The sequence below is a fragment of the Xyrauchen texanus genome, chromosome 5 (genome assembly GCF_025860055.1).
Source record: "Xyrauchen texanus isolate HMW12.3.18 chromosome 5, RBS_HiC_50CHRs, whole genome shotgun sequence".
Taxonomy (NCBI): Eukaryota; Metazoa; Chordata; class Actinopteri; order Cypriniformes; family Catostomidae; genus Xyrauchen; species Xyrauchen texanus.
Genome location: NC_068280.1, coordinates 25,127,047 through 25,149,597, shown reverse-complemented (window position 1 = coordinate 25,149,597; position 22,551 = coordinate 25,127,047). Strand labels below are relative to the sequence as shown.

At 39.3% G+C, this 22,551-nt stretch overlaps 1 protein-coding gene across 1 annotated transcript in view; it reads left to right on the top strand.

The window, feature by feature from the left end:
• raph1b (Ras association (RalGDS/AF-6) and pleckstrin homology domains 1b) overlaps window positions 1-22,551 on the top strand; it is a 67,227-nt gene that overhangs the window by 22,477 nt on the left and 22,199 nt on the right. The window contains 5 exon segments of the mRNA XM_052127512.1: window positions 5,668-5,745; window positions 17,497-17,656; window positions 17,756-17,877; window positions 19,031-19,096; window positions 19,303-19,446. Of these exon segments, the coding sequence (XP_051983472.1) occupies window positions 5,668-5,745; window positions 17,497-17,656; window positions 17,756-17,877; window positions 19,031-19,096; window positions 19,303-19,446 (570 nt within the window).

Below are 22,551 nucleotides of genomic sequence, written 5' to 3'. Positions count from 1 at the left end.
TGTCCCAATCAGAGCCCACTCACATAAAGCGGACACAAACCGCTCGAGTGTTAGAGTCAATAAACGCGCTCACAAATACGTGCGCGTGCCCATTCTCTGCCTGCTCTGTCACACGGCCAGCAAACACTTCTCTGTATGTAAGTCCTGTGCCCGTGACTATGCTCACGCATCACTTAACAGATGTGACTCTTTCCCCATTCACCTCAATCGGGAAGTCACTCACAGAACAGCCTGTCCCTGCTGTCTGCGAGCAGTCATGCATAAGCACAGTAAGCGCGCTCACACATTCTGTTCAGCGCGCTGTGTGCGGCAATCAGGGCGATTTGGCCATTCACCCTCTAGCGTTACGCTTCAAAGCGTGGGAAGCTATCCCAGGGATATCGAAATGGGTGTTAAGCACAATAAAACAGGGCTATTTGCTACAGTTCGATCGCCGCCCTCCCCGCTTCAGAGCGCGGCTCGAAACTATTGTGAACACGGAAGCAGCCTGCATGCTTCGTTCAGAAATAGCAAACCTTCTGTGCAAAAGGGCCGTAGAGAAAGTGCTGCCTTCGCTGAGCGAGTCGGGGTTTTACAGCCGTTATTTTCTTGTTCCCAAGAAAGACGGCGGCCTCAGACCAATATTAGATCTCAGGGGTTTGAACAAGGTGCTTGCAAAAGACTGTTCAAAATGCTTACAATCAGGAAACTCCTCGCGCATATGCGCCAGGGGGACTGGTTTATCTCTCTCGATCTGAAAGATGCCTACTTTCAGATTCAGATAAATCCCTGTCACAGGCCATTCTTGAGATTCGCCTTCGACGGCCAGGTTTATCAATACACCATCCTTCCGTTCGGCCTGTCTTTAGCACCCCGTACTTTCACGAAGTGCATGGATGCGGCGCTCGCACCCCTGCGGAGTTAGGGCTTGCGAATTCTGAACTATTTGGACGACTGGCTGATTATGGCACAGTCACATACGGAGCTTCTGTCTCACAGAACAGTTCTCCTCAGCCATCTGAACAGTTTGGGTCTTGCAGTCAATTGGACCAAGAGCTCACTACAGCCCAGTCAGGCAATTTCCTTCCTTGGAATAGAACTAGACTCCGTGGCAATGACGGCTCGCTTATCTACACAGCGCGCGTGGCTTGTTCAGCGACTAGCCGCGTCCTTTCAGATGAACAGCCTCACGCCTCTGAAAAAACTTCAGAGAGTGCTAGGTTACATGGCCTCAGCCGCAGCAGTACTTCAGCTGGGTTTACTGCGCATGCGCCCGCTTAAGCATTGGCTAAACACCCGCGCCTCTCGCCGGGCTTGGGCCACAGGCCGCCAGCCGATCAAGGTGACTCAGACCTGTATTTCAGCTCTGCAGCCCTGGACAGTGGCCGAATGGTATCAGCGGGGAGTGACGATGGGAGCTGTATCTCGCCGAAAAGTCATCTCGACAGACGCGTCCAACACTGGTTGGGGCGCGGTCTGCGAGGGCTCTCCAGTTTTTGGCCTATGGTCAGTTCAGGAAAAGCTCCTTCACATAAATTGTCTGGAAATGATAGCGGTCGAATACGCGCTTGTGCGCTTTCTCCCGGTCATTCAGGGTCACCACGTCCTGGTCCGTTCGGACAACAGATCTGTGGTATCCTACCTAAACCGTCAGGGCGGTGTCAGATCCAGGAACCTCTTCCATCTGACGAAACGCATACTGAGTTGGTCCCAGTGCCACCTGCGCTCGCTGAGGGCGACGCACGTGCCAGGCCACCTGAACGACGGCCCAGACAGACTGTCCAGAGACAATATTCCTCCAGGGGAATGGTCCCTGCACGCTCAAACAGTCCAGAAGTTATGGCGCATATTCGGCAGAGCAGAGATAGACCTCTTTGCGTCAGAAGAGAACTCTCACTGCCCAATATTTTTCTCGAAAAGGACGCACTGGCCCAGGACTGGCCCAACCGCCCGCTTTACGCCTTCCCTCCCGTCTCGCTATTGCCACAGGTAATGCAGAGGATCAGGGAAACGCGTCACTCGGTGCTCCTCATAGCCCCGCGTTGGGAGAATCAGACATGGTTCCCGGAGCTTACGCAGCTGTCACTGACAGCGCCGTGGCCCATCCCAGTGAGAGCAGATCTCCTCTCTCAAGCTCGCGGCACGATCTGGCATCCCCACCCAGAGCGCTGGGCACTGCACGCGTGGGTGAGCAACGACTACCCGTCGCTCTGCCAGAAGGGGTAATAAACACCATCATACACGCTAGAGCCCCTTCCACGAGAAGACTCTATGCGTCAAAATGGTCTGTGTTTTCAAAATGGTGCACCGACAGAGACCTGGACCCACGGACATGTGGGCTGTCGTCGCTGCTCGTGTTTTTACAAGAGCTGCTGGATAAGGGCAGATCCCCATCCACGCTCAAAGTGTATGTGGCGGCCGTCGCGGCGTTCGCTGAACCCCTGCACGGCCAGTCACTGGGAAAAAACGAGCTGGTCATCCGCTTCCTCAAGGGAGCTAGAAGGATGAACCCCCCCGCGCCCCCCATCGGTTCCTATCTGGGATCTTTCTATAGTTCTCGAAACTATGAAAGCCCCCCTTTCGAACAGCTTCAATCCGTGGATTTGAAATAACTTTCACTCAAAACCGTTTTTCTGACTGCCCTGTCATCAGTCAAACGTGTGGGAGACCTTCACGCGCTGTCTGTCAGCGCTGCGTGTCTTGAGTTTGGACCAAGTGACTCCAAGGTAATTTTAAAGCCTAGACACGGCTATGTTCCCAAGGTGATCAGTACTCCTTTCAGAGCACAGGTCATTTCCCTATCGGCGCTGCCAGCATCCGATAGTGAATGCGACGCCAATCTCCTTTGCCCAGTCAGAGCACTGAGATTGTATACTGCGCGCTCCGCCTCTTTCAGACGCTCTGAGCAGCTTTTCGTTTCGTTCGGAGGGCGCACCAAAGGTCTCGCCGCCTCGAAACAGACACTGTCTAGATGGATAGTGGACGCTATTGCTGCCGCATACGCGTCAGAAGACCTGCCATGCCCGTTGGGCATTAGGGCTCACTCCACTAGAGGCATGGCCTCATCGTGGGCATGGTCCAGCGGGATTTCCATTCACGACATATGTGTGGCAGCGGGCTGGGCTTCCCCCTCCACCTTTGTCAGATTTTACAATCTGGAAGTGCCCGCCCTGCAGGCAAAACTACTAGCGGTTTAATACGCTACAGCTCCCCTGGTGAGCTGCACTGATGGGACTCATTCCACACAGACCGGCACCGCCGCTCTGTCGTTCCCTTCCCACTATGTGCTTATGTATTACACACACACTGGCCCGCACTCTTGCCGGCCAAATATTATTTCCCCACTCACAAGGGCTCCCCCGGGTCCCCCCACCCCCGGGGCTCATGCAGTGGATGCTTGGCGTGCACGGCGTTGACAATGGGTTCCCGTAGCGTACCTAACGTAACCTCGGTTCTCTCTAGATGAGGGAACGAGTATTGCATAGCCGGCCGTGCTCGCGCCACTAGCGACTTTCGCTTCATTCAATGAAAACCAGGTTTCCAGCCTACGAACTACGCTTATATGCACTCTAGCCACGCCCATTTTGGCGGACTTTGATGCAGTGAGCGCGCGGACGCCTCTCATTGGACGCGAGTTCGCCCAAGTGCGTCTATAGGCTGCAGCAGTTGCCGCAGAGCAACCAATGAGCTCGCTAGCTAGCCCGCTCAAGGTCTGCAGTTGCTGCACTGCGTTGACAAATGATTCAAAATTAAGGATAATTTTTTGGCTTCAATATCTCAGAAAAGATTAATCTTTCCCGTAGCGTAAGCTAGCTTACGCAATACTCGTTCCCTCATCTAGAGAGAACCGAGGTTACGTTAGGTAACCGATTCGTTTTTTCTAAGCATCTAAATCTGTTGCCATTTCGATTTTTCATGGACACGAGAGCTTTTTTTAAACCTTTGAGTGTTACAGCACAGTTTACTTTTTTTACTTAGGGGTTTGTAGAGGCCGTTTCTGGTTATTATTGTTAAACTATTATGTGTAACCTCCTAGAGATGAAAATCTTCAGACATTCTTTTGGAGAATGAGGTTTTTTATTTAAATAATTGGCAGGGCATTAAACAAATTGTTTATATATATATATATATATATATATATATATATATATATATATATATATATATGTATTTTTTTACTTAAGTTAGAGGTGTTTTTGAAATCCATCTCCGTTGTGAAGTGTGACGAAATCTGAGGAAACCAGCTGTGGACTTACTGCAGACTACTCTATGCAGACTCTATGCTCAAACACAGACAGAGAATGAGAGAGTTGGAGGAAAGAAAAATACTTCAAAGGGACTGTAATGCCTTTTATCGAAGCCTCTGCCTCGGCTGTTTGCAGAACTCTCCAATTCTTCTTCATGCTCTCTCTCTCTCTCTCTCTCTCTCTCTCTCTCTCTCTCTCTCACTCTCACTCAGCAGAACAGACATTTCATCCTTCATAAATATGCACAGCAGAGAAACATCTGCCAAAGACAATGAAACGAGAGAAAGAAACTGTCCTTTCATTACATAGAACTCACTTTTTTAATCTTTCTTCTGTGCTTTTCACAGCATATCTTTATATCTTTATCTCTCACTTAATTTGTTTATCTTAATCTGTATATTTCTGTTCTGTAACAGTAAAGATATTACATAATAATAAAGATGAGTAAAGGGGTAACAACCTCAAATAAAATCCTTGTTTTTCAACCCCCCTCTAAATAGCTAGATTTGATAATCTTCTCTTTATTGGGTTTGGAGTTTTGTACAGAGCACAACTTTTATGTGAACAACATACAAATTGCATTTCCTTTTGGAGTTCTATGGGGGGGTCCTTTTTCCTCTGGTCCCATAACCAGAGAAAAGGATCAGAGAACTCAATCATCTGCATTTGGCCTCGACTTGATTGGTGAGTTGAAAGAAGGTCAAACAAATGAGCCTTGTTGATTGGCTGGTGAAAAGTATGTGTACATTCTGATTGGAGAAGAGGGAAGAGAAGGTCTTTATAGCTGATGGTGGCTTCGTCTGCCGGTGAGGGAGATTAAACCCTGTGATTGGGCACGCTACCCGAGACATGCAGCTGTTTCAGAGAGAGAGAGAGAGTTTATTGAGGGGGAGGTCTCTATTCCCTTGCAACGTTAGGGAACAGTAGAGTAGAGTTGTAAGGTACGCTTGGTGTAAAGATATGTGTTTTGTCTGTGTTGCGACCAATGCACTTATTCATTGTGGGAGTATCAGTCAGGCCTTGTTTCTCTGAGAAATAGTTGTGTATTGGTGCCGTTTGCGATGGGCACATTCCTTATGGGAGTTCCAAAGTGATCCAGCCATTGCGGCGGTTAAATCTGTGTATCTGGGAATTTGAATTGAATGCGTGAGCAGACATTTCTGTAAGGAACATTAACATATGCAGTAACATGAGAGTTGCTGGTTGATTAGATAAAGAGACAGTGTGAAGTGTTTAAAAGGTCAGAAATGGATGTGATGACCGCATGTTGGAGAGGGCAGGTAAGTTTGTCTATGTGTAGAGCAGATACATGCAACATAAATCCACCTGGTTGATTTCATACCTCAGTAATAATGTTTGATCTTCTGTTAGTGTGCTTTTATATGCATATAAATATGTGAATGTGTGTTTATTTGTTAACATTTCAATGCGTTGTCCACAGGAGGAACAGGCTGCCAAAGCCAAGGCTGAGAAAATCCGTGTGGCACTAGAGAAAATTAAGGAAGCCCAGGTGAAAAAGGTGGGTACATCCAGGGATTTGTTGTGTGTCTGCATACCAAATGCATGGTAAACCTCCTCATTACACTACATGCAGCCCTTCATGCACTTTAGCAAGAAAAGAATTGAATGCACAGTAGAAAATAGGTCACCCATGTGTCTGTGTGTCTCCTTCATTGGGATTTACAAGAAGATGCAAAAACAAAATGTGCATAGATGTCGTACCTCGGTAGGTTTTTCTTTTAATTAATTTTTCAAAGAAATGTATTTGTTTTCATTGGCATTTCAGTTGGTGTGAGAAGAGACTGGCATTTATTTGTAAGAGATGATCTATCCTATTACACCATTTAGCTGAATAGGGTGATCAAAATAAATGCCACCAGGCACATACTAATACTGTATGAATGAATTAGACACAGTACAGTGATTGGGCCTCTATAGATGTGCCAGATGACTGTTTCCATTCAGTATGGGTGTGGAGGAGACTGAAGGCATTGAGCCACTATAGTGCAGTCTGACTGAGACAGAATGGCACTGCGTCAAACACACATTTAAAAACTTGACAAAAAAAATATATGTGCTGAAGTCTTAGAAAATATTTTTTAATCACAGATCTTTGAGAAAGCTACAAACATGTAGCATATATATATATATATATATATATATATATATATATATATATATATATATATATACAAATGTGTATATTTATGAATGTTAAATATATACAGAGGGGTTCAAAAGTCTGTGTCCATTTGTAAAAACCTCTAGTTTGCATTTTTTAATTGCAAGTTAAACATGAAAATGTAACATTATTTTTAGAATAGTATTTGGTATTTCCTCATCACATCCTCCTCGCTTTAATGAAAGCATGCACTTGAGCATACAGTCCTCAAGTTAGTGCTAAACCTGATGATTGATGTTATCGCAGTTCCAAAGAGTATCTTGTGTGTTTCAATGGGAGCAAGGAAACCTGACCTTTCGTTCAAAGTAGATAACATGGCCATTGTCACAAATTAGTTTTACAGTGTTGGGTGGTATTGGACTATTGTAATCTTGATTACATATTCAGGTTACCAAAATCAAGTAATTGCATTACATTTTAGATATGTTTAATCAAATTAAATATTACATAATTGCATATCCTATTTATTACATAATTACATTACCTATCCGTCTTGACAGTTCCGGCCCAGCATATTATGTGATATTAGGACCCCCACAACAGGATTAGTAAATACAAATATTTATTTTCAGTGTAGAGCTCAAAGTATACTTTATCCACATTGCTGATTGGTCCATGCATGGTCCAGATTGTCTTGTCCTCATGTGTGAACATCATTGGCGCATGTGCAGAGTATTAAAAAGCAGTCGTAGTGCACGTCAAATGCATTCGTATTCACTCACGGTCAAAAGAGTGTACTTTGGAAGGCACCGTGGTCGACCGGGCACGATCCGACCTGAACACAGAAAATGAAGTATACCTGCGCCTTAAATAGCGCTGGACTCACAGCCTGGCAAAAGTCTGATGGAACTTTTAAAAACTACAAAAAAAATATAAGCATTGAAGAAAAGGCATGTAGGCATAAGTATACGTATACTACATACACTGAATATGTTGTTATATTATATATTGTTTTAAAATACACTGCTGTACAAATCATACCTATCACAATAAACACCAGGGTGCAAAAAGCATCTACCTTACCTTCAACACCTTCAACACACTAACACTGTTAGTGACCTAATAATAATGTAGAATGTAACGTCATACATTTTCTTTGTTTAAAATGGTTCAAAATCCTAAATATATATATATATATATATATATATATATATATATATAATTTATTATTTATTTATTTATTTATTTTTTAATAAGCATTTCCTGGTTTCTTAACTGCTAAGGTGCATTCAATTGTTTCCTCCTATAGAAATGTTATTTCACATTGTTACTTTTTTGTGCTGAGGTCTAAGAATGAACCCAACCAGGTCCAGATGTGATATATAGTGTGTGTTTGCATGTTTATTTATGCATGTGTTAGTGAGGGAATATAGAAGAGGAGTATAGATTGTTGGAGGGGATTCTGCTGAAACTGGGCATGGAAAAGTGCCTAATGCTTTTCTTTTATTCGAGTTTCAGGACCCCTGGCAAGGGTGTCTGTTAATCTGCCTATGCAACACTTTCTCTCTCTCACCCTCCTTATCCAGAAGAAAGAAAATGGGTGTGAAATAGAGAGGGAGTGAGAGCCAGAGATCATTCCTGCTTCCAGTTATTCTTTATTAATGCCACATTTCTGAAGATCTACAATATACTCCAGCCCAATTCCATCAATCTTCAAGTCAAACATTGCCAAACTTAACAACATATTTGTAACATACTATTTCCAACAAGGTCCCATAACCATTGGGCCATTGACCAGGGGCCTTAAAACCCAAAAGGCTCCAAGTTGTAAATCGATTATTAATTTATTTTGAGAGACCTATTATAAATCCACATAAATGTAATTTGAATATCACATACATATGTGAAATACCATTTGTTTGGCCGAATGCATGCTGGACGATAGCAGCGCGAGCACAGGCACTCGAGTGCGTGCTCAGGGAAGTGTCTCACAGTTTATTTGAAGGACTACAGAAAACAGCATCTGATTTACAAAACGTTTCCAAACACAAAGATAAGGTGCCGTTTACCCTGGCTGTGAACAAAGCTGTTGGTTTAAATTCATATAAGCGACAGAATTTGTATGGATAACTTTTAAATGTTTAAGTCCTGCATGCATTTAATGATCAAGAGAAATGTGCCTTAAATATGTGCATGGTAACCTTTTGTAATATTCGGTTAACCGAGTTTTGTTGGGACTCGAAATATAGAACGTTTATTGCCATGGATGCGTCAAACACAAACTTAGATAGCAGGGAATAAAGTGCACAGTGAGCTATTAGACTAAATAGCACAATACAAAAAATCAGTCGAACAAAAATAATCTCTGCCTGCAACATAGTAGGCCTATTCACCTCTGTGAAGTTGGCACCCCATATAATGAAATAATCATCAAAACTATTCCATTCGTTTGTGCCGCAAAAATTAACGTTTGTGCTGGTTTGGTGTCTGAGATATTAAGCATACTTTTTTGGGCGGTGTGACGTCACTCTCCACCCCTTCTCGCACAAATGAATCCAAACCAGTGCTGGTTGTTTGTTCTCGGTTGTGCCGGTTTATGCCGTTAAAAAAACATTAGAACTATTTCCATTCCTTAGATATAGCAAGAATTTTTTCGGGAGCAGTGACGTCATTCTCCACCCCATGTTGTCTAAATCACAAACCGGTGTCATTCGTTTGTGCTCTATTTGTGCCGGGTTGTGCAGTTAAAATCAACACTATTTCCATTCCTTAAATATAACAAAAAACGTTTACATTTTTTTAAGAACAGGGACGTCACTCTCCACCCAATGTCATCCGATTCGCTCCAAACCTGTGTCATTCGTTCGTGCTCGATTTGTGCCGTTAAAACAAACATTGTATCTGTTTCCCTTCTTTAGAAATAACAGATTTAATTCAGGGCTGTGATTTCACTCTCCACCCATGATGTCCGAATTGCTCCTAAGAGATGGCATTCATTTGTGCCGGTTTGTGCCGTTGAAAGAAACAATCTAACTAATTCCCTTTCATAGAGATAACAAAATTATCTCCCGAATCTGTGACATCAGTCATGCATTTACCTCATCTCGTCCAATGAACTAATTTTCTGACTCGTTTGTTTGTGCTCGCTCAGTGCAGGTTTCTTACCATTGAAGAAACCTGCAGAAGAAACCTTGTCATTTAATTTTTTTTATATATATTTTTTTATTGACATTGGCAGTAACTTCAAGCTTCAAATCCATATCACATATGCCCTGTATTTGTGAGTGTGGTAAAGTTCGTTTTAGATTTGACATTCATTTGACATTCACGACAATACCCATTAAACACTCATGAATTAAACATGCATGAATACGTTTTCTTTGACTAGCACAAAGCTGAAGCTTGATTTGTTTTTATATAAATGTATTAGCCCTATAAATCAATTAAACAATGTAACCATTTAATATTATGACTTCACAACAAATATGAAATGTTCTTAAAAATATTTGTTTCATTACACAATGCTCTGTTTGTGGAATTTACATTCTATATGTTTTCAAAATAAATATAGTAGTGTAAATGTTTGTAATATTCTAATTCCAATAAACTCAAAGACCGTTTGACCTAGAGACATGAAACCAACTTTAAAACAGTCATATTCATATAGCAGAAGACATGCTTTTGGGAGTAAATGTTCTGTACTTTTTATACAGATTCAATTATCCCTATAAATCTATTAAACTCGATGACTATAGAAAAATAATATCTGTATAAAAAGTACTGAACATTTACTCCCAAAAATCAAGAATAATATTCGGAGTGTTTTACAGTTAGTTTCATGTCTCTAGGTCAAACGGTCTTTGAGTTTATTGGAATTAGAATATTACAAACATTTACACTACTATAATTTTTTTTAACACATATAGAATGTGAATTCCACAAACAGAGCATTGTGTCATGAAAGAGATATTTTTAAGACATTTCATATTTGTTACGATGTCATAATATCAAATGGTTTAATTGATTTATAGGGCTAATAAGATTTATATAAAAAAAAAAATCTTTTTTTTTTTATTTCAGCTTTGTACTAAGCAAAGAAAACCTATTCATGCATGTCCAGGTTGGTTTGGCTTGAAAATGTGATTTGCATGGAGAGTTTAATGGATATTGTTGCAAATGTCAAACGAATGTCAAATATTGAATCAACACCAGATTGGAGCGATTTAGACAACATGGGGTGGAGAATGATGTCACCGCTCCCGAAAACATTCTTGCTATATCTAAAGGAATGGAAATAGTTATAAAAAAAATTTTAACGGCATAGCGAGATGGGGTGGAGAATGACATCAATGCTTAATATCTCAAACACCAAACCAGCATAAACGAATGGAATAGTTTTGATGATTATTTAATTATGTGGGGTGCCAACTTCACGGAGGTGGCCTATTCTTAATAAATGGAAAATTCATAATACTACCCAGGCAGGTTCACTTTCCATGAAGCAGCGAATGCTATGGATTGTAGGACTTCTTCGGGATACTTTGATTTTTAAATGATTCAGAATTTAACTAGTGTCATTTTTGTCTGCACACCTGAGCAAAAAGGGGGGGAACATTGGCTCACCATTTATAAAGCACTGAAACTTTGCCAGGTGAAAGACAATCTGGAATCATGTGTAACAGTATCATTAAGTCCTCTTTGCAACCTGAACTTAATCAGAATGTCGAGTTGTGCCACCAGCGCTGAAAAAGGATGATGCAGAGCAACAAATAGTGAAACAGAACACAGGTGTCTCGAGATGTGTTAATAAATATTGAAATTATTTTTAAGTTAACAGTGACTAAAAAAAGTAACGGTCTTTCACAACGAATTGTAAAACCGAATGAAGGTGCCTTCAGATGTGTTTATAAATACTAAAGGTCTTTTTAACTTAACAGTGAGTTGTGGCACAACGATCAAAGACGTCCATCCAGTGTGTGTTCACATGGCCTCAACGCACGTGAAGAGCCCATAACTCGCCTTATAGTCTACTTGAAAAATTCACCCGAACCTGATCTAAAACCTGTAGGTTTTTTCGGGTTCCATCAGACTCCGGTCAGGTTGAAGACCTCTAAACACGTGCAGAAAAACCGAATAGTGATTTTGGTATTTGAATACCATGCACATCCCTATTAATAATGCATGATTTTGGATCGGTTCATAATTAAAAAGTACATATAACTGGCCGTATAAGACATTGCTCCAAACTTTTCTTCCATCAAATTGAAAAATCCAACCAAATCTGGTAAGCGTCCTGTTGCGCATAAAAGTGAACGTAGTCACGTGACACGTCGTGGGGGACCTCCATGGTGTACCGGCCCATGGGCCTCTCATTTCTTAATCCATCCTTGCCCATAAGATATATTTAGCTATTTTTACAATATTCCAAACATGGATGACTACTGTGACTGATGTTAGCCATTTTCTTTTAAAAGTGATGCATTGTGGTGCAGTGCACAAATGCACAAATTCAAACTTAAATTCCATGCCATATTTATCTTGAAATATGCTACAGCCATTTATTTATTTAAAGGGGCCATGTCATGAAGCATAAAATGTCCCTTGATTTTGTAACATATAAGAGATCATTGTACTATAAGATTCAGAACCCAAAACGTGCTTTTCGCTGCAAAAAGAGAGTTAGTTAAAACCAAGCTGCCAAAATGATTTGTTCTCTTCTTCCTCCACATTGTGATGTCACACTGTAGTAGACATTTGCCTCTGCAACACATCAACGCCTGTTTACCTTTTCACTTCCGTAGCCCACCCAGTAATGGTGAGCTGTGAGAATGCAAGGAGAGAGCACGTCAGTCAAGAGCAGAGAACCAATCATAACAGTAATACTGCTTCTCTTTAAAGGAGAAGCAGTAACCAAAACAGAGCTTTTCTGACAGAGGGTCAGATTTTTTTTTTTTTACATATTCAAATAATTAAAAAGGCATGTCATGACCCCTTTAAATGTATACGTTTTGCAAATAAATCAGCTTTTCCATCCCATGTGCTCAAGAAAACAAAATCATCACTTCCAAGGAAATTGCTGCAAAATAAAAATGATAATAGGCACTTGGGAAGCCACTGTGGCTCTTTTATTAAATGTAATAATTACTTGCGTTTTAGAGTGCACAGACAAAAAGCTCTGGTGAACATGTTTGCTAGCGATTAACTGCAGATGCATCTCAGACTGTTCTGGGAGGTAATAGTCGCCAATCATTTTGATTAGGAATGTCCCGATACTGAATCGTGTCTGATACCACGCTCATGTATTTGTACTCGTTTTCGTAAAAATATGAAATGCACATTCTAATAACGTTATGTCCTAGTGAGATATATATATATATATATATATATATATATATATATATATATATATATATATATATATATATATATATATATATCGATTTAACGTGTTAATTCAGTGTGATTTAATTTTACAAAAAAATAACCCGTTAAAAAAATTTATGCAATTAATCGCAATGCCCCCGGAGTGTAATAAGGAAGATTCCTGAGAAATGCAAGCTTGTAGTACCACCTGTTTTCTCCAGAGGGCAGTAATTGAAATTTCAGCTATGTGAGCAACACGCAGTTTATACATTGAAGAAAACAACACAAGCATGCATTACGTTCTTGCGTTCAAAACACTTGAAGGAGCGCAAATGCAAACTAAGGGGATCACAAGATGTGTTTAAAGATTGAGTATTAAACTATATTTAACTTGACACAGTGACCTAAACATTTTATTTTTATGACGCAAAGCACCAGAGACACTACACAAGCATGCCTGACACAGGTGTAAATTGACATGCTCTTAAACAAGCCCTCATATTAAATCTCCATCTGATTGACAAATTCACTAGTGAAATGGATTGCTGTGAACTGTATGCCAATGATGGACTTATGATCAATAATATGGTAGTAAACAATACATTGCATTGTAAAGCCACTTTTTGTATTGTCTTATCAATGATTATCTCTTCTGACACAAGAATGTAATGCATTTTAATAATCTGAATATATATATATATATATATATATATATATATATACTCACCTAAAGGATTATTAGGAACACCTGTTCAATTTCTCATTAATGCAATTATCTAATCAACCAATCACATGGCAGTTGCTTCAATGCATTTAGGGGTGTGGTCCTGGTCAAGACAATCTCCTGAACTCCAAACTGAATGTCAGAATGGGAAAGAAAGGTGATTTAAGCAATTTTGAGCGTGGCATGGTTGTTGGTGCCAGACGGGCCGGTCTGAGTATTTTACAATCTGCTCAGTTACTGGGATTTTCACGCACAACCTAGGGTTTCTAGGGTTTACAAAGAATGGTGTGAAAAGGGAAAAACATCCAGTATGCGGCAGTCCTCTGGGCGAAAATGCCTTGTTGATGCTAGAGGTCAGAGGAGAATGGGCTGACTGATTCAAGCTGATAGAAGAGCAACTTTGCCTGAAATAACCACTTGTTACAACCGAGGTAGGCAGCAAAGCATTTGTGAAGCGACAACAAGCACAAACTTGAGGCGGATGGGCTACAACAGCAGAAGACCCCACCGGGTACCACTCATCTCCACTACAAATAGGAAAATGAGGCTACAATTTGCAAGAGCTCACCAAAATTGGACAGTTGAAGACTGGAAAAATGTTGCCTGGTCTGATGAGTCTCGATTTCTGTTGAGACATTCAGATGGTAGAGTCAGAATTTGGCGTAAACAGAATGAGAACATGGATCCATCATGCCTTGTTACCACTGTGCAGGCTGGTGGTGGTGGTGTAATGGTGTGGGGGATGTTTTCTTGGCACACTTTAGGCCCCTTAGTGCCAATTGGGCATCGTTTAAATGCCACGGCCTACCTGAGCATTGTTTCTGACCATGTCCATCCCTTTATGGCCACCATGTACCCATCCTCTGATGGCTACTTCCAGCAGGATAATGCACCATGTCACAAAGCTCGAATCATTTCAAATTGGTTTCTTGAACATGAAAATGAGTTCACTGTACTAAAATGGCCCCCACAGTCACCAGATCTGAACCCAATAGAGCATCTTTGGGATGTGGTGGAACGGGAGCTTCGTGCCCTGGATGTGCATCCCACAAATCTCCATCAACTGCAAGATGCTATCCTATCAATATGGGCCAACATTTCTAAAGAATGCTTTCAGCACCTTGTTGAATCAATGCCACGTAGAATTAAGGCAGTTCTGAAGGCGAAAGGGGGTCAAACACAGTATTAGTTTGGTGTTCCTAATAATCCTTTAGGTGAGTGTGTGTATATATATATATATATATATATATATATATATATATATATATATATATATATATATATATATATATATATAATTTTTAATTATTTAAAGATAACTGTATAATTATTTCAACATTTTATATTGAATTATTGTTATTTGTGGGGCTTTCTTGGCAAATATTTTTATATGCGATTAATCGCGATTAATGAATCAGGACACTGTAAAAATGCAGGCAAAACTGATAAAAATAGATAGATTTGCCCCTTGAAGGTCTCTGCGTTGTTCTGTCTTTTCTGAGTGCTGAAGTAAAGCAATTATTGTTAATAATTTACAAATTCATCCGTTTTTTATTTTATCTGACTCCAATTTTATATTAATCTGACTCCAATTTTAAGTTGACCTCTAATTTAGATTAAGGGTCCAATTAATTTCTGATCATTCATTTATTTTAATCTTTTAAGTTATTGATTACTCTGAATCCTCTTCTGTTCATTTACCTTTTGATCAGTTTCTAATGTGATTCAAACTGATAGTCTTTAAGTGGCTTCCTCCAGAAACAAGTCAAAGAACATACCTGGCTGTTGAGAAAACTACATGTAATTGCAAAGCATGGGAAATCTGAATGCAGATTCCTATTATTACAGTTACACACACTGAGGTGTGGGATCATCTGACTACAGAGAACCATGAACAATGTGTCACATCTCCTTAAATACCCAAACCATAGACAAAGGGAATTTTGTGAGTGGTTAGGTTTAGAAGTCCTGGGGTCACACCTCATTAACATACAGGCAGGGATAGGGACAGACCTTCAGAATTCTACAGCATTTGGCAAAGACCTTATAACTTTTTTTTTAGTAGGCTTTTGCAGTTTAATAATCCCTGAGTCATGTAGCGCCCTGCTTTTCCAGACTGAAAAGCGACCGTCGCCACACAGAAACACTTAAAAATAAAAGCTCAGTCAAAATAAAAGATCGATTTAAATGAAAAAATTATGACAGAAATATATCACTATTGTGAAGCCATGTAATATTCACTGTATTACTAATAATATCGTTATAATAATAATAAATCAATGGTAATTGTATTATATTTAAGCAATATCTCACATCTGTGATGCTCTGTTATGCAGCACTTTATTTGACAAAATGTAACTCCAATGTTGTATGTTGGATTGTGTTGTGAGCTTCTGTATATATAGTTGAAGTCAGAAGTTTACATACACCTTAGCCAAATACATTTAAACTCAGTTTTTCACATTTTCTTAAATTTAATCATAGAAAAATGTCCCTGTCTTAGGTCAGTTAGGAGCCACTACTTCATTTTAAGAATGTGAAATGTCAGAATAATAGTAGAAATAATTATTTATTTCAGCTTTTATTTCTTTCATCACATTCCCAGTTGGTCAGAAGTTTACATACACTTTGTTAATATTTGGTAGCATTGCCTTTAAATTGTTTAACTTGGGTCAAATGTTTTGTGTAGCCTTCCACAAGCTTCTCACAATAAGTTGCTGGAATTTTGGCCCATTCCTCCAGACAGAACTGGAGTAATGGAGTCAGGTTTGTAGGCCTCCTTGCTTGCACATGCTTGTTCAGTTCTGCCCACTAATTTTCTGTTGGAAACATTATGTGTGTCATGTACAAAGCAGATGTCCTAAACGACTTGCCAAAAATATAGTTTGATAATATGTAATCTGTGGAATGGTTACAAAACTTTTTTAATTACTTTCATATGTTATGCGATGATACTGGTCTGTTAGTTAATCTAATTATGAGCTAATTATTTCGTTTCATTACTTTTTTGATGCGCATCAAGACATATATTTGCTAAAATGTGTTTTTATTGTTGTTTATCCACATGAAAAAACAACATTTAAAGTAAATAATTCTGAACTTTATTAGAAAAATAAACAGTACTGACTGAACCATGAAAATATTTGTACTTTTTTAAAATAAAATAAATATATTAATATTAATATATTAACTATATTAATAAATATTAAATAAAATAAAAGATATACATCCAAACTGAACTGCTGGATGGTTGTGCTTGAGATGACTCCACATGCTGGTTGCATCAACTACTATTGTACTGTTTTTCCTGGTGACACTACTCCCACTCTGGTACTTTCTTTGAAGCCTTTGCCATCTGAAAATAATTAAAATATTACAGGTCAACTACTCTCTACCTTTAAATATACAACTTAGCTGGCTAAAGCATAAATGTGACTGGATAAAAACTAATGCAAAAAGATGGGAATGTATTTTATTTAAACATTTGGGTAGGACTTGCGTGTTTTTTGTCACATTGTTCTAACCGCTTGAGGTTAGCTTTAATGTTAGCGTCCTCTCAGCCTGGTCTGCAAACATACTGCTGATCTCTATTAAAGCAGCATCAAGTCAATAAATGTATTACTTTATAATGATATGACAACGTGTACTGTATACATACCTTTTAGTTGTTGGTGTTTTAAATCTGCATTGTTCAGCTCCGTGCAGTGTTCCTCTGCATTCAACGTGCAGTCACATCTCAAAAACAACCACCACAAGGCATCAGTGAAAGTTTTTATTTAGCCTCTAGAGGCCGCTCTCATACTGTATAACGACAGCGTGCCCTTCCCAGCCGCTCCAGCACCGGATACAACGGGACTCAACAAAACTCATTTTAAGCATAAGCCATTAGAACAAGGTTTTAAGGTCATGAGAAACATAAATTAAGTCGTGTGCCCACAGTTTTTTAATTGTAGTGTATAATCGGTTAATGTAGTAAACCTTTATTGCTGGAAATTCAAAATTGAGTGAAACTAGAATGAACCACTATTTACAGACTCTTTCCTTATCACCTTTATCATCAGCTGGTGATTCGCGTACACATGTCAGATGAGAGCTCAAAGACCATGATGGTGGATGAGAGGCAGACGGTCAGGCAGGTGCTGGACAGTCTACTGGATAAATCTCATTGCGGTTACAGTCCTGACTGGGCTCTTGTGGAGACCATTCCTGAGCTACAGATGGGTGAAGACACGTGCACACACAAAAGATCTGTGAACTTAAAGGACAAAATTAAGATGATTGTGTGCCTTATCTCTCTCACTATCTCTTTCTTTCCATCAGAGAGGATTTTTGAAGACCATGAGAACTTAGTTGAGAACTTGCTGAACTGGACCAGAGACAGTCAGAACAAGCTCATGTTCATTGAGCGGATTGAAAAATATGCACTTTTCAAAAACCCACAGGTGAAGCTCATTTATTCTGTTATTCACATAGGGAAGACCAAGGCTAGTTGTCACACTTTTTACTGCAGTGAATATTTCTTAGGGTAGGTTTATTTTTTAAAAGACTGTTTCTGTATATGCACATACCTGTACCTTAAAGTCATGGCAACAAAACAAAAATTACAACATTTCCAGAATATTCAAAATGTACAAGAATATCAAACCATTATTTTGGCCAATTTTTTCAACTTGCCTATGAAAAATACCCTTGTCCTGAGAACACAGTTCAGATGTTCATTATATGAATGAATGTTACATTTATATAGTGCTTTTCTGACACTACACTCAAAGCGCTTTACATAGTGAACAGCATCCACCTGGATGATGCAGCAGCAGCCATAGTGCACCAGTACACTCACCACACTCCAGCTATTGGTGGGGAGAAGAGAGAGTAGATTAGATTAGATTGATATAGCCAGTTAATGGATGGGGATTATTAGAAAGCAATGATTGATACGGGTCAATGGGGGAATTTCTCCAAGACTCCAGGGTTACACCCCTACTTATTTTAAGAAGTGTCCTGGGATTTTTAATGACCACAGAGAGTCAGGACCTTGGTTTAATGTCTCATCCAAAGGACGGTGCCTTTTTACAGTATAGTGTCCCCATCACTATACTGATGCATTAGGACCTACACAGTCCACAGTGTGAGTGTCCACCCCCTGCTGGACTCCCTAATATTTCTTCCAGCAGCAACCTTAGCTTTCCAGGAGGTCTTCCATCCAGGTACTGTTCAGGCTCAACCCTGCTTAACTTCAGTAGGCAACCAGTCTTGAGGTACAGGGTGATATGGCTGCTGGCTATATAGTTAACTCTTGTCTGTATTTATCTCAGTGTGTTTTTTATTGTGTTTAATTGTTTACCCAAAATCTTTTACAAAAATATAATGATATTAGAATTTTAGTTTGAAGGATATAATTCATGAAAATGTATCAAATTTAAGGGAGTTTTAAACTGGGTGTTTGTGACAAACTTCAAATACAACTGCTAGAACAACTGAAGTAGTCTAATTGTGTTGAGTTGAGAATTATTTTCATGCTATTGTGTGTTGAGGAGCTATTTTTACACTCCGTCACCCTCATTCACTCATTTATATGTTGTGTCTATTTCTTAGAACTATTTACTTGGGAGAAAGGAGACCTCTGAGATGGCAGACAGAAACAAGGAGGCACTGCTGGAGGTAAAACACAATTGCATGTGTAATCATTATAATTTGTTATCAAATTACTGTGACAATAGAACCTTTTCAATTAAAGCACACAACGACTTCATCACAGCATTGCTAATATTAGTGTTGAGTGTGATAGTTGACAGAGTCTGTCTGGATTAAACATTTGCTTCTTGACAGTAAGGTAATTATGTTTTCTGTATTTGTATGGCTTGAAGGAGTGTTTTTGTGGAAGCTCAGTGTCTGTTCCTGAAATGGAGGGTGTTCTGTGGTTGAAAGAGGATGGGAAGAAGTCCTGGAAGAAGCGCTACTTTCTGCTGCGGGCATCTGGCATCTATTTTGTGCCTAAGGGCAAAGCCAAGGTCAGTGTGATTTTGTGTTTATTTTTGTTTTGTCATATGATTTGGTATTAAAAGAACATTAAAAGAACACAGAACCTAATGAACACTTCAGTGGAATTCCTGTTTATGGATTCACTGAGGAGGCTCTAAACAAACCATATGCTGTTTGTCATCCAATTACAATAAATCATGGGCATGAATTCCCAGAGAGAGGCTTGCTCAAATGCCATATTTACTCAGAAAAAATAAAATTTCTACATTAAAAAATATATATATATTTATTCTGATCATGTCGGGTACAGGCATACAAGTGATTATTGGCCTACTAGTTCAACAAATTATGTTGTTCACTGGCAGTAAGCAAATGTGACTGTTAAAAGGACCTCAGACAACATTGACCACAGGCAATACTATTAGCAATAGATTTAGAGGCTTAAAGCTGAAGTATGTAACTTTTTCTGTGGTACTTTTTCCTATTTAAGCTTAATATGCACTGACAACAATAAGTAAGCCATTCATAGGTTAATTTTCTCAATAAATTGTAAGCACTATGTCTCTGTAGCGCTGTGAAAATTCATGTTTGTTTTGAGTCTACACAAATACAATAACATTGACTCAGCCAATGATGTGAGTTCGGAGGCGGGACTCTCTCTTTGTTTGACCAATGGCAGAAGGGGGGTGTATTCGGAAAGCTGTTTTGAAAACAGAGTATTTTTGCAATTCTGTTTGGTGGTGTAAATATTACATACTTCAGATTTAACCTTGTAATTCACCCAAAAATGAAAATGCTGTCATCATTTACTCACCCACATGTTGTTCCAAACCAAGACCGATGCACAATGTTAGCTTCAGTCTCATTTCACTTTCATTGCATCTTTTTTCCATTCCATGAAAGTCAATGGTGAGTGTGACTAAGGCCACATTTACACTGTCAACCAATTCAGATTTTTTCACAGATTGTATCTTGTTGCATACTTATATCAAAATCACCTATGAGATTGGATCTTTTCACATCCAATCTGAGCCACTTCCAAATGTGGTTTTAAATCAAATACATACCCAATATCTGGACATCTGGTGAATTTTTGTTAATATCTGTGCATATAAAACAACGTTATTCTGGAGATATAAGATTTTAAGCAGTTGTGAAATGTCAAGCACCCATTTGCAGTGTGTAAACATTTCAAACTTGCGATACCGGGGTCTTGCCAATTATCGGAACCATAGCATTTTTAGAAATAGCATTATAATTTTTGACCACAAGGTGGCATTGTCCTGAAACGTTTTGAGTCCCTTCAAAGCATGGTGCCAAAGACACATACAGAGTTTCGTAATGATACGCCAAGTCGTTAATTTTTTACAGCATTTTATGTCTAAATTAAAAATGGCTGAAATAGGAAAATGTGGTATCGTTGGAACTCAGGACTTGATCTAAAGAGACCATTTTAAAAAAATTTTGGCAAAAGTGTTCAAAAGATATAAGTAAAATAAAATCAGTTTTTGCTCTCTTCTGACCAGTAGAGGGTAGTGTGCCAAAATGCTGCAGGTAACCTCAGGACCTAATGGTGATGACATTAACCAAGTTTCGTCCCAATCCCTCAAAGCATTGCGGAGATACAGCCTCAAGTTAAATTGTGCGCGTTCGGTGTCGAATTCGTTGAAGCGCCATTCGAAAACGGTATGGTTTATCAAAGTTCTGTGAATAACTTTTTGTCGGGAGTGCCTCTAGATGATGCAGGCCCATTTTCGTGCAAATCGGACAAACAGTCTAGGAAGAGTTGAAAAATTAGGTTTTCAAAACATTTAAAAATGGCAAACAGGAAGTTTGCTTGATCATGACATAATTGGTAGCATTGTTCTCGGCATGAACCACGGAATCTATCAAGTCTCATGACAGTAGGCAAAAGGAGTCAGTGGCTATTATCATTTTTATAAATAGCGTTGCAAATTTTGACCACAAGGTGGAGCCTGCAAATTGGTCAAACGGCCTAGGACGAGTTAGAAAAAGTAGGTTTTTCCGAATATTCATCATGACGGAAAATGACCTCATAGGGTGCCTCAAATCGAATCGAGTTGAGCCAAGGAATCAGATGAAAAAAAAAAAATTTCTAGGACTCATTTCAAATGTTATTAACATAAACGTGAGTACAAATGTGGGCAGTTGGTGGCGCTAGATGGTTTGAGGTAGAGATGCCAAATTTGCTGTGTTAACAGATCAGACTGTCCTCTATCTGTGTGGCAAATTTCATAATATTCCCGCATCCGTTTCTATGGGCTGCCATAGAATCAAGAGCGGAATAATAATAATAGGAAAACTACCAAAAACAATAGGGGTCTTTCGCACCTTCAGGACTTGACCCCTAATAATAATAAGAAAACTAATGAAAACAATAGGGGTCTTTCAACCCTTCTGGGCTTGACCCCTAATTATTTAAATTACAAGTGCAAAAACCAGCTAAAAGCAGTAGAATAAATGAAAATAGCGAACCTCTCTAGTATTTCCAGAAGAGAATAACGGTAAAAGAACAAGAATTTTAGGTTATCCGCAACCACGTTTACAGGAATATTCTGAATAGATGTACACACTATGGAGCATGTAAATTTCTTTTTGGAATAAATCTTAACCTGCTTAAATCTGCTTTCATAATAATTCTTCCATGTAAATTGTCTTGTCTTTAAGAGTTGTCTTCTCCTTTGAAGAATTAATTGTAGACAATTCTTGTGATGTTTATTGATATTTCTAAAAGTGGCATGTACATAAAATAATGTTTTTTGCCCTTCATGTTAATCACTTATTAGGACTACTACTAAAACAACAGTAAATAGTGCATCATATGCTGACTGAGAGCTTAGAGCATCTTTGTGAGTAATTAATGTAAACACAGTTGGTTATGGAACAACATGAGGGTAGAGGATGACAAAATTTTCATTTTTGGGTGAACTGTCCCTTTAAGTAAATGTGGCCTTTTATCTGTAACATGCTATTGCTTTGACTCTGTGATGACCCCTTGTGGTTCAATCCTGTTACATAGATGGTGGATTCATTATCAGTATCATGTCTTTATTGTGTCTGTTCAATAGCTTTCTCTTTAAGCCATATAGGATAATATTTCCAAACTAACAAAC